The 13,077-nt window shown below is 39.3% G+C and overlaps 2 protein-coding genes and 1 long non-coding RNA gene across 4 annotated transcripts; 2 read left to right on the plus strand and 1 right to left on the minus strand.

Moving 5' to 3' along the window:
• The first annotated feature begins 884 nt into the window (after window positions 1-884).
• On the plus strand, window positions 885-3,199 carry LOC105287927. Its single transcript, XR_895516.2, has 2 exons — window positions 885-2,101; window positions 2,259-3,199. It is a non-coding gene; the product is annotated as an uncharacterized LOC105287927 (long non-coding RNA).
• Window positions 3,200-5,891: 2,692 nt separating this feature from the next.
• Window positions 5,892-10,292, plus strand: LOC105287930. Of its 2 annotated transcripts, none has more exons than XM_011353811.3 (4): window positions 5,892-6,098; window positions 7,592-7,726; window positions 9,248-9,379; window positions 9,618-10,292. In XM_011353811.3, the coding sequence occupies exons 2-4, from the start codon at window positions 7,624-7,626 to the stop codon at window positions 9,644-9,646; spliced, it is 264 nt and encodes an 87-aa protein (XP_011352113.1). In that variant the 5' UTR covers window positions 5,892-6,098; window positions 7,592-7,623; the 3' UTR covers window positions 9,647-10,292. The 2 variants fall into 2 exon arrangements, with proteins under 2 accessions (XP_011352113.1, XP_011352114.1); XM_011353812.1 differs by lacking the exon at window positions 5,892-6,098 and adding an exon at window positions 6,105-7,072.
• Window positions 10,076-13,054, minus strand: LOC105287929 (ruvB-like 2). The gene is made up of 7 exons (XM_011353810.3): window positions 12,535-13,054; window positions 12,083-12,190; window positions 11,567-12,001; window positions 11,058-11,490; window positions 10,655-10,923; window positions 10,457-10,562; window positions 10,076-10,372 (listed from the first exon to the last, which is right to left on the minus strand). The coding sequence occupies exons 1-7, from the start codon at window positions 12,538-12,540 to the stop codon at window positions 10,335-10,337; spliced, it is 1,395 nt and encodes a 464-aa protein (XP_011352112.1). The 5' UTR covers window positions 12,541-13,054; the 3' UTR covers window positions 10,076-10,334.
• Between the last annotated feature and the right edge of the window lie 23 nt (window positions 13,055-13,077).

Below are 13,077 nucleotides of genomic sequence, written 5' to 3' on the forward strand. Positions count from 1 at the left end.
AATTTCCAAGAACGACGATTAGCCGATAATATGCTCATTTGAATCGGTACGGCCGATTAGCAAGTAGACGATACAGATACGGGAATGTGTCGATACTCGTAAAGGCGTCTGCTGGTGTATCAGCCGATCGTGGCTGGCCACGATTCCACGGACACGGAGTTGGGCGCCATTGTGATTCGAGGAGAGAGACACCTTGCCTCGTTAGAGACTGCACCCCGTTGAGACTGAAATCAGCCCCTTGGTTTCCGGCTCCGTTGTGGCTTCGTGGATTTTTTGATTGTACGACGATTCTCCTTCCTCTACCCGCTATCCCTCATTAAATCACCAGTCAATCATGAAATGAATCTCGCTGGCGATATCTACCCTTGCTTCTATCCCCGGAACGATACGATGTCTTTCAATGATCTCTGGGCTTTCCTAGACGTACTTGGATCAAGCTAGCACGGGCACACTCCGTCTCTTGTCTACTCTTCGAATCGCTCTATTATTCTATCCTGCACGCACTCACGCATCGGTGTCGCTGTAATCTAGTGATCAGCGATTAGCGCGATTGTGCTCACGACGGGGTTGCAAATCTCGCGAATCACGCGCTATCGAGGAATCCTTTTTTCCGCGATTTACATTGGCTCTATTGTCCCTCCTTCCTTTCCGATGCGATTACATATCTATATTTTCCGTTTCTAGCAGGATATAATTTAGCCCCGTCTCATGAAACTGACGGCAACCACCACGGCGCTCCCAGTTCGATTACGTGCCGGACATACAGGCGGGGGTAGGTAGTGCGCGCGCACCCCCACGCCCGCTAACCGAAGAGACCCCTTCCGCCCTCTGCGCGTATGGAGAACCACCACCGAGCGACAACGACGGAGGGTGTCTGGAAAACGTGCTGAAAAGAGCCGCCACGTCCTACCTACGGGGTGGCAGCGTATCTGTGATATGCGGGGGTGGCATTGCCACCATCACCGCTGCTGTCGGTACGAAGATGCTCATCGATGGTTCGTGTCCGGGATTTCTACAACCGGGTGGTTGGAGTGAGTTGCCCGACATCAGCCTCATGCGAAGTTGAGATCGTATCTCGTTTTTCTTATTTATGTGTAACATTTGCCTTTAGAAGGAAAAACTAAATTGCGTTTAACACAGATAGTTTCATCTTACAGAAAATAAGGACTCTATTTTGCAACTGGTTTACCTCTCCTAGCGAAGATGCCTACTTGTCTTTACATATAAATGGGATAATATACCTATCTCTTATCTCTCTATTAATATATTCGTATAAATAAGAGTCAGAGATTCAATGAATTATATGATTTTATATTTTACATTTGGTGAATAAAATTTAATAAAAGATATGTAAATACAGTAAAATGAATTAAGTGAGGCGTAAATTGATCTGTGAACGAGCGAAAGAGAGAGAAAGTGATAGCGTTACGGAGAGGCAAGATCGTAGATGAATAAGAGGGGAAGAAAGATAGCGGTTGGTGGTACAGAGAAGACAGAGTGTAGGGTGCTGAAGATCGATAGATATATGAAAGTGGAAAGCAACATGGAAAGTGATACCGGGAAACTCGTAGAGTAGCTTCTTAAATTTTGTCTTCTCCCAAATTTAAATAAACGCTTTTCGATCCCGACCGACATCAATTCAATCGATTATTTTTTTCTTTCTTTTTGCGCTAAAACAAGTTTTTCCCGTAACAGTGATTACGATGGTTACGAGGGATACTTCAGATACGTTGACCGCGTCTAATTAATCTTACATATATGTATGCATTATACATCAATCTCGAGTTAAATTGAAACCTTCAAACAAAATGTTCTAATTTCAGATTTCATCAATTTACTTGATAGTTATTAACCGAAGATTGATATTCTCGATAGATCTGACCAATACTCGCTAGCCTGTTTGTATTAATGGAGAAGACAGGTAATTTCGTACGTTACGTTTAGTTCTGTTTAGCTGCCTATTGCACTTGCAGGTATCCAGGTATAAATTTCAAGTTGAGTGTCAAGAGCGCAGGCTTTAGGTTTTGACAGCTCAAGTACAAGCGATTAATTGGCCTACCATTATCGTCCCTTTACTGTCCTCTGCAACGTAGAGCCAGAGGTAATCGCCATAAATACGCAGGAGAATTCGACTGAATTACCGGAATTGCATATTTTTGCCGTTCTCGATGGAGATAACTAGAAATTTGCAGGAATGTTCTGAAAATTGAAATAAGTATAGATACATGTTCATTCGTTACATACAAGTATTTTTACAGCTTGGCTACAGACGCAGATCGATGGTGGATTCATCAAATACTCGACACGGAAATAGTCGAGATTAACTCGACAATTTTTGACGATAGTAGGGATATATCCGGCATATACTGGTAGATGAATGTCTCGCTAGAGTGGTACACAGAGACACGGTTTATCCGCACTGTCAACTCGCCGGATTAAATCCCGACATGGTGACGGCGTGAAATTTTCTGGGAAAGTTACGGTCAACCCTGAAAGATGTCTTTGATTAAATTTTCAAGGCATAAAGGTTGCTCTGCTCATCGCACCTGTGTTTATCTTTCCGCGAAAAAATTACATACCGCGTTAACATTATGTTACAGTGTTACAGCAAAAAATCATTAATCGTATAGATGTAACGGATGTAAAATTGTTTTCAAATTTTTAATTAATAGAATCCTTACAGAAATTTAATATTAAGAATTACTGAATAATTTTTAGTGATTAAGCACTATTAGTAATTCAGTAATTTTTTGGCCAGTGCTTAATTATTGGTTAAATACTGGCAATAATAAAATACTTAAAATTATTGGGTAAAACTTTTTCATTTCTGAGTTTACGGTATTTTCAATAGCAGAGTACTCTAGGCAATATAATAAATATTTCTTTTAGGATTAAGATTGTATTCTACTGGCGAATCTTTATATAGATTTGAAGCAAATCGTATTACTTCTAACTCCATTTTTAGTGTAGTTGAGCAAACAAATGAACTTGTAGCTATCTTTCCACAAATGTTATTAACAAAATGTATTATAACACGACATCCAAATAATATAAGAAAATTTTCTTGTTTTCCTTTAGTGAATTCAGTTGAAAGAGACTAAATTCTGCGCAATAATAAGAAAGGCAGTTCATGAGATTCTGCTACAATTGATGTATACTTAATAAATCGTTTGACTTAAAATATATCATTTGATATACATCTCGTTTATTTTAAATTGACTTATTTCTTGCTATCCTGATTTATAAAATCTTTGCTGTCGAATTTAAATATTAATATAAGTACTGAACCTCAGTAATTTAAATATTGGCAGCGTGTAGTTTATCACCAGTACAGTATTATATATTAGTATTTAAGTATTGAAATCACAAGGTAGTATTTAATCATTGCAATCCTAAGTATTGAAATACTTGTAACTATTATAAATTCTGTATTTGAATCATAGCAGATTACTGATGACAGTACTTCGAATACTGAAAATAAGTAATTAATTACTGGATAATCAGTATTAAATTTCTGTAAGGGAAGAGAAATTACAATTACACAGTATTGTCAGTATTTATTATTTACGTACTAATCTTGATATAAAATAAAAATTTGTAATACATATTAGGTCGATGCATAAGTTCTTGCCGATTTTGCAATTTTTCTTTATTCAAATGAAACAATCGATACAACATAAATCAATCAAACTATTTTCTATCGTTTTCTACGATTTTTCCCCATCTGTTCGGCAACACGCGAATACCACGTCGAAAGAAGGAATCATCTTTTGAGGCGATTCATTCATCAACCCATCGACAAAAATGTATGCACCGACCTTAATACACACACACATACACATATGGATGCGTCAACGAGAAGCTCAGAGTGCGTACGAGCGGCATTTAAACAGGTCGGCGCTGAATGCGTGCAACGCATGTTAGCATGCTTTGATTTATACTGCTGTTAAATGCGATCTCCATTAAGCGTGTACTTTATATCATATATAGGCTTCAGCGTGTAGTAAATCATAAGGGTGTACCCTGTGTTGGGTGTGCGCCCAAGGGACGTAATATAATAATATAATTGCGTCCCAAAGTACCAAATTTGACACTGTCGATGTTTGAACGAAATTATTAACACCTTAATCCTGCACATGTTTTAATTTCATTGGCATTACCTGTCGCTAACGGTTCATCGGAAGTTACAGACAGAAAATAAAATAAAGAAAATGCACTCCTATCTTTGTGACACAATTCCATTTTTCGAACGAAATTTTTGTTGCAAGGAACGAAACGCATAACGATTGATATTTTCTCGCAATACTAATACAAATAAATTAAATGAAAAAGTGGATAAGCGTTATACATAACTGAACAAGATCGACAAGAGTAATATATGTTGCTGCTAGTGTTTTTAATAAAAGTCTTTCTACAAGTGTATTTATCTCGCCTGAAGTAAATAACAAGTAAGTTGTTGCAGATAATTGTACAAGGGAATGCTACAACAAAGAAGCACGACTGCTTCTTCAAAACTATAACTGCCTCATCACGGGCGAACACGCGCCAACTCGTGCATACACGTGAAACCGAGCACGCGAATGGGGGAGACTTTGATTCGGACCTTCGAGCAACTCTACGAGAATCTGGAGGATGGCGAGGGTTGATGCTCTTCGTGTACGGAGACCTCGGGGAAATCCTAATATTTTAACCAGTGGCGAGGTATGAAAGGACCCACGCGCGGAGCAGTGAAAGGGAAATGGGGTGTTGCGTCGCGCGAGTCATCCCTGCGAGTCTACCCTCGTACGTACCCCGTTGCGGTACCCCGAGGGAAGTACTTGCAATTAACGCGGTAAGACTCGGCCGTTACGAAGGGACGTGCCGCGCCCTCGTTTACACGCTCTTTCGTCGAGTGCATTCAGTTATTTGTCGGCGTATCATTCCGACGCCTGTGATGTAATCACGCGAACACGTTATCATTAACGTTATCATTCTAGTAGCGCAATTGTCCTCGCTACTGTACTTGCTTGTGACCGTATCTCGTACAAGTACAACCGCTTTTAGGCCGCTGTAGAGCCGCCGCATATGCTCCTCACGTGCGGGTCCCATCGAGGGTGAATTTCTTTCCCCTGACCGGAAATGCGGCTTAGTCATCGATTGTCCATTATGTCGCTACTAAGTGCATACTCGTGTAAAATCCCGGCGGCACGATCACCTCAAATTTACGGACATCTCGCGTAACGCCGATGACAGCGATGCGCGCTTCAGTACGTTCCCTTTAAAGCGTCGAGGATCTTGAGGATGCCAGCGCGAAATCCCGATATTTCGTAGTCGGAAGATGGAAAATTTCGATATTGACATTTCGATATTGATTTCGTCATTCGTGCCGATACGATTGGTTTTCGCGGGCGGAGATCCGTTACATCTGCCTCAAATACTATAGGAAAGTCGGAAAAATGATATCAGTACGATAGTATTTGATATCCATGAAAATTACTTGTCAATCATTATTGGTGAAAGACGGAATGAGCACATTCGCAACTGCTGCGAAAACAAGGTCGATCGACTCGTTCGAAACGCCAAGTGCAACGAAATCAATATCAGGCATTTTAGATGATAATGTTGAATCAATTACCTCGTTTCTGATCTTTTTCTATACACGAAAGCATTCATCGTCATTAACATAGATGCTCGAATAGTACTTGTCGTCCGGCTGAGCCATCGAAAATGTTGAAAACTGCCGGATTGATATTAAGGAAGCATGCTAGGCGAGAACATTGTACGCTCCTGCTAACACTGCGCGTACGCCGCAAATACTGTCGCAATTGCGCCCTTAAAATTGCCCGAAATGCGCCTGCGCCGGCGCAGTCGCGATTGACGTTATCAAAACGGCGCCTGTGCTAACGCAGTCGTAATTCGGTAGATTCCAATGGCGGTTCTACCTGCCGTGATAAAAAGGACGTAATTGTAATTTTGTGGCGCAGTCCAGCGCAGCCGCAGCCAATGTGTTGACAGGAGCATACGTCGACTTTCTCGCCCAACATGCTTTCCTGCTATCATACGATATTAATCAGTTAATTTTCAAGATTTTCGACTCTCCAACCAACACGGTCCGCACGGTACAGGCGTCATCCTTTCCTTTATTTCACAACATTAATGATAAATATTAATCCGATAATAACTATATCGTGCATTATTATTCTATTTTATTTATATATAAAAGAGAATTTTATTTTTGCATCACAATTGCAAAATTTTTATCATGACAGACGCAATGGTACGCGAACGAATCATCTTTTCCATGCTACTAATATATGTTAATAACAATTGTAAAGGTAATTGTAAATCTCTTGTGTATTTTTTGTGTATAAAGCATATAAAGTGGACTTTATAATACTTTTAACTCTTAAATTCTGAACGGAAAATTCAATTTCGCGAATATGTGGGAGATATGTGTATTAATCATGCTTCTTGTCATCAAAGACTCTGAATATTTTTTGCTTTTGCGTGAAATAATGGAAATAAGGTGGCTTTGCACGGAAAAGTATCATCGAATGAATAGAAAGCCCGAACAGAATTCTACGATCGTTTCTCCTACAGTCTGAATCCTTTCACTTTTTAACCTAGTTTCCTAGTTTGTTAAACTACCAAGCTGTTCCTGACAAGCCTGCTAACAATGAAATTATATTTATAATTAGCATTGTATTATTAATATCCATTCTCTTTCGTCATGTTTCTCGTTTTCCTCTTTGGAGCTAAATTAACAACAGACAACTGGTTTATATCCATTTTTAATGTGAGGAAATCATCTTATTTTATATTCTGAATTGAGTTTTGCGCATAAAGGTACCTTCTCCATGATTACATTATCAGTTTCGCTACATCTCTATTTCGTCTTTATGCACGTATTTTTTATGTCTACATCAATGGAGAGACGAATGACGTATGCGGAGAATGATCAACAGAAATCCTTGACGCTCCCTGACCATTGCTCACGAGCACCTTGCTTCTGTCACGGTTTACTTTCGAGCGGAATAAGGCGTGGGCGGATTATCGCGTAACTTTGCTTAAAACAGTTTTCACTAATTTTTCTGTAAGTTAACAATGGTTTGCAACAATTGTATTTGCAATTTTTTTTAAGACAGAGATTTTCCCACCCATTTATTAAGTAGATAAACATTTTCCGATTTAAATCAGTGAACGTGATGTAGCAGCACACACTTTTCGACGAGAAAAATCAAATTTTCACGTAACTCGTACGCAAGAGAGAAGTGTGAAATATGTGTGTGTGTGTTTATGAGATAAGGTCAGACAAGATCCTTCGTCACCCAGTTTCTTTCTTTTATTCCCTCTTTCGATTCTTTCTTTTATCATCGGTACTACCGCATGCCACATTTCGACTTACGTAATTGATTTATTACAATCGCACAACTATGATCTCCCACGATTTACGCCAATTTTCTTATTCCCGAGTTTCCCCACTCGCGGCAAATGTTTTCATCCGCTTCGGTCCACAGTGAGCGTCGAGCCTAGTATCGTATCGAGCATCGCTGTGCGAGGTATTCCTCGCGATCGCGCGTGCACACAACAATACTTTTAAACAATTTTCCAGAATTTTGGTAATCAAGTCGCGGGGCATCAAGCATGAGGACCTCGTGGATGATTGTTCTTTTCGTCACCGCGATTATCGCGGTGCACGCCAAGCCCACGATTTACAAGAAAAACGAGGACAACGTTTTCGAGCCAGGTAAGCTCGTACGGTTTTTAATTCGTTTTAGAATATCGCACGTTAAATTCCCAAAATACTCGAATATTTCATGCAAATATATTGAAATATTCGTCTCGTTTCCATTTTGTTGCAACGCTCTACAATTGCTCTGAATATTTCCCGTGAAATTTGAAACAACTCTCTCGTACAAAAGAGGGATAAAATAATGCGCCCTGTGGCACGTGTGCAAGCCGCTTGTTTTCCAATACACATCACCCACGCACACGTCATAGTTTCTCTTTAACAATGAAGAACGGATCATTCTTCTGCTGTAAAAAATAAAATTGCACTCGTGTCGCGAGCCGGACAGTTTTCTGACGGCTGAAACGGCTAGCAATTCTAAAGTCTATTTTTATTCGATGACGGAAAGGGATTCTTTCAATTTGTGGTTTGTGTGACAAACTTGATGTATTATTCCAGATCCAGAAACTGCATCGAATAGAACATAGTTAAGGAAGAATGCTTTCTCTTTTTCTTCCTTTTTCGTGATTTTTGTATTTCTTGTACAAGAAACGACAAAATATTAACCAGAGAGTTAATATGCTGCGTACGAGACATCTCGCGTAACGCACATCTCTGCGTAAGAAAAACTTTCACCGTGATTGACGTCGAGACTAATTGACACAGAGAATCGCATCCCTTTCTCTCGCGGTATACTTACAGCTCTCGCGTATACATATCGCCGTGTCTCCATGAAAAGTGTACACTAATGAATTCTGTATGCGTGTCTCGAGAGAGGCCCGTCACTAACCATATAAAGAGCGATCTCTCGAAAATCCTGAATTCGCGCGAGTCGATATTTGACAGGTAATAATAACGGAACAATGACTGAGTCAGCCAGGTTTCGGTGCGTAGGTTTCAATTATAGCGAGATCCGCATGATACGGAGCACTCCACTTTAATGAACCTCGTGTGCGTAATATTTCGCTGATGCGACGAATGCAATGGATGCACCTTGCCTAGTCGCCAAATCCGCGACAATTTCCTTGTCAGCGAACGATTGAAACAATCAATACATGTCGTTACGTGGCATGTGCGAAAAAGGCGATGCGAAAGGATCTGCTGTGATACAACACTACACCCATTACGCGCGTTCGTTATGTTGCTTGCTCGCACACATATCAGTGCATAATTAAATATATATATATATATATAATATATATATTTAAATAATTTATTCAAGCCCGATCGTATTCGTTTTATACGGGTCTCCTTGACCGGAATTTGACTTAATATATTAAATACTATCACCGTATTAGCGTGGCAGCAAGATGCATCTGAGGACAAGAAGAAAATTATTGCAAGTCCCGCAAAATCGAATTCTTTTTTTCGTTTCTCCAATGTATAAACAATACACGATTCCTTTTTCGAATACGGTATTTGTTAAATGTCGTATGCACAATCAAATAGTAGGACTTTTATTTAATTATCTATAAGATATTCTCTCTCGTGAATGTGTGTGTGCTGATAATCAGTAATTTTAAATGATTTTTGTGCTAGTAATGATACCCGTATCATCCACGGTAATTCCACTGCCTGTGTACAAAGTAGGATACGGCTTAGGTTTCATATCGAAAGATAAGAAGGCTCAATCATCGTCGAAACCAGAAGGTGGCATAAAACTGATAACCAGTAAGTATAATATGACAAGTGCGGTCTGAGAATCAGATTACGAAATCTTGTTTGCGCAATAAACTCTTTTCCGCTACTTGCAACTTTCTCTTTTCCTTCCATATTAGCAAATTGCGGCACGAGCAAAGCCAAAACGCGCATGAAGTACGAGAAGCAAACACGAGTTTTTTGCGTACTCAATGCGCAAATGATTTTATATATTTATACGTTAATAATTCTTATTAATTTTTCTTTTCAGTCAAGAAGACCCAGGAAAAAAAGACGTAAAAGTATCGCTAAATTGCATTTTATTAGATGTATCGAAGTGTTCGACATTTTCAATTCTACACACTCCGAGACATCATTGATCGCTTCGAGTGATTATCTGAAGCAAGAGGGATCAATTTACACCAGCCAAGGAAGCCGCAGTCACGTCGCTGCGTGGTAACGTTCGGCCATACGTTGAAAGCCGACTAAGAAAGTCATTCTCTCAGCTTGAACAAGTTCCGTCCCACGTATAGTTACGAAGCTTCGCACCAAAAAGTAACATACCTCTAATCTGTTAATTATTAATTATGTTCTTATCGAAAGTATTATCATGTAAGATTGAATCTGACAATTGTAAGCAGGATTATGTGAAAGCGCTTATCTCCATGTTTTATTCGCTAGTATAAACTAGAATATTCAAATGTTTATTTAACAAGCACACGATAATATGAAATATTCCAATTTATTTTTTATACATTTATTGTTATCAACACATAATTAAGAATAATATTCGTATAAGAGTATCATGACGATAAATAAGAATTGTTCAATTCCATTTTTATATCAGTAGAGCAACTCATTTATTGTGACGAGTAATGATGTTTGAGAAAGAATGATTGCTATTATGTAGCAATATCGGTAAGATATTAAATATTATTATTAACTATAGAACTCTATTCTATTATTCTATGTGCTTTTTCATAGCATATTATGGAGAAACGTCCATATTGTCCTCAGTTGGAACAGCTGAAACAATGAAACTTTAGCTACGTACGTAAAATATGTGATAAATGACGCGTTATGATACGTTACAATACTGCATCTACTTACAGAATTCGTTAAACATGAACTCATCCTGATATTCCTTGAGAAATTGCGTAGATCTGTTCTCATCGAGAAACAAGGAGTAGACGCGTTTTACATCCTCGATACTGACCTGAGCACGAGATGAGATTGAGAAGTTACGATGGTATGCATTGCCAAACGAATGTTACATATGAATGTTATACAAAAACTACTCGCGCTTACTTCTGTCGTTTTCCTTCGGCGGCTGACGAGAGACGCGGTCGTGATCAACTGTATCGCGTATCGTAGTGACGTCTCCAATGCGATCCTCGTTAACACGGTGAGAGCGTCATCGGTCATTTCGCAATCCTCTTCCTCGCATCTTATCTTTAAGATTTCCTTCAGCTCCTTCTCTTGGTACGGCCTCGTCGGAACAATGATCATACGGTCCAACAAGTCAATTGGAATACCGTGAGGGCTCTTGTAATATGTTCCTCTGATTCTGGTGATACCTACGCGCAATCATATACATAGAATACTGAATAATGTAGTAGAGTAATAGAGAGAAAAAGAGAGAGAGAGAGAGAGAGAGAGAGAGAGAGAGCAATTGGTTATTACAGACGCATGCTGCTCTTGGTTAAATTACCTCTGTTTGTTGCCATGATCACAACTGGAGCCATCTCATTCTCCAATGCGCGATTGAGGAACGAGAAACACTCAATGTCCAACATATGCACCTCATCGATAAAAAGCACACCCGGAATGATTTCCGCCTTACCCTCCTCCCGCCATTCAGCGACCTTGGCATTTATTTGATCTCGTACCTCCGACTTGATCTCACCAGTATCACCGGAGAACAATGCTAAGAATCCGTGAGTTCTACTATTTATCACATCGATTTCGTGTAGAGTCACGGTGTGCACAACTTCCTTCCGCTTCTGCAGTTCACCCTCGGGACATTGGACGAAGCGCGTTTGCGAACCCGTCGCGTCATAGTCTCGGGCTCTAGTGAAGGATCGTCCCAATCTGTTGATTTTTCCCGTCGCTTTATCGATCGTTACAACGTCGCCAGCTTGTACCTAAAAGTGACGCCATATTCTTGTATTGCAATGTGTAATGCTCAATAAATTCTCATAGTTTCCAACCTGTACTAACCTTCTCTTTCATTAAACAATCAATCATCTTATTTCCTAATTCGTATATCGTCTCCATTTCGGTCGTTTTTAACGTCAATTTGCCGACTTTTACACCAACTCCGGTTGCTGGTCTGTCAACTTGAATCTCTACAACCTCGCCCTCTATAATTTCCGTTTCCTCCTTGATTCGAACTCCAATAGACTTTCTAATAGACTGAGTTAAGGCTTCCGTTTTGCTCATTTCTAATGAGTAAATCTCAGAGCCAGCCATCGACGTGAAAGGTGTATCTGCGCCCAAGGTTTGTGCCATCCCCATAGCAATAGCGGTTTTGCCTGTGCCAGGCTGTCCAGCTAATAGAATCGCACGACCTGCTATTTTTCCGTCCTTGATCATCTCCAAGACGACACCAGCAGCCCGCCGTGCCATATGCTGACCAACCATACCTTGGGATACCTAAGTGAGATACAATAAGTTGATAAAATAACAAACTTTAAAACATTAGCATCAATAAAAAGATAATTTATGTATAATTACATTGCGAGGTTCCAAGCTATCATTGAGTCCCAATCCTCTAATATGAGAGTGAGTACCAATACGCTCTATCTTGGTAATCTCTCGGACTTCCTGTGTATTAGTGATAACCTAAAATAAAATAGAAAATAGAAAAAATAACGATTATACGATGAAAAAGACCTTTGGTTGCCATGCCAACCAATACAATATGTAAAATTATATCGATGTACGTATGTACTCTCATGTAAAATTATAATTAACTGGAATAAAAAATCTCTACAAAATTATTAATGTTTCATGTCAAACACAAAACGGTTAAAATGTGTTTTAAGTATACTAAACAGATATACAAAGAGGTTAACCGGCGTCGTACGTAAAAGTATATTGTTTTTGCTGACACCGATGATAGCACAATGACATTTAAACAAATTACAAATTTATTTGTAATCTACATATTGAATAAAAAAACTTACCGCCATGGTTAACAATGTTACACGCTATATTTATGAAGTACACTGTGAAGCGTGACAGAAAAATCGCTAACGACGACGAAACAAACCATCCCGATGCGACTTTGTGCGCATGCGCGAGTACTGCGACCACGTGATCAACCATATTCCAGTACTCGCTGAGACTAGAGAGGGAGTGCTACGATAAATTGCTATCGAGATTCATTATAAAACTTTTCTCTTTTTCATTAGCACACTTATAGCCATTGCTGGATATTGTTAGTCCTTAGACGTCCTTAGTAATCCATCGAATAATAAGTTTACAATGACTAATCCAAAGTGATGCTGATTGGCAACTTCCGTTGAGAGAGATCGACTGCATCGCCTATTAATCAGCAAGAACAAAGATGGACAATGACATTGGAGTAAACGTAACCTCAATTCGATACAAGTTATTGCATGTGATTTCTCAAAACAAACAAAATTGTATAAATATTGCCAAGTTAATTTACATATTATCAAATAATAAATTCAGAGAGAAATAAATAAATGAAGCAAATAAATTCG

This window comes from Ooceraea biroi, chromosome 2 (assembly GCF_003672135.1).
Source record: "Ooceraea biroi isolate clonal line C1 chromosome 2, Obir_v5.4, whole genome shotgun sequence".
NCBI classification, from domain to species: Eukaryota; Metazoa; Arthropoda; class Insecta; order Hymenoptera; family Formicidae; genus Ooceraea; species Ooceraea biroi.

Excerpts from the sequence above, each read along its gene's own strand:
- LOC105287930 (XM_011353811.3), top strand. The coding sequence starts at position 7,624 with ATGAGGACCTCGTGGATGATTGTTCTTTTCGTCACCGCGATTATCGCG. Across the intron at positions 7,727-9,247 it reads GGACAACGTTTTCGAGCCAG|TAATGATACCCGTATCATCC; the intron begins GTAAGCTCGTAC and ends TTTTTGTGCTAG. Across the intron at positions 9,380-9,617 it reads TGGCATAAAACTGATAACCA|TCAAGAAGACCCAGGAAAAA; the intron begins GTAAGTATAATA and ends TTTTCTTTTCAG.
- LOC105287929 (XM_011353810.3), bottom strand. Across the intron at positions 11,491-11,566 it reads ATTGTTTAATGAAAGAGAAG|GTACAAGCTGGCGACGTTGT; the intron begins GTTAGTACAGGT and ends CGTCACTTTTAG. Across the intron at positions 10,373-10,456 it reads GTTCATGTTTAACGAATTCT|CTGTTCCAACTGAGGACAAT; the intron begins GTAAGTAGATGC and ends TCATTGTTTCAG.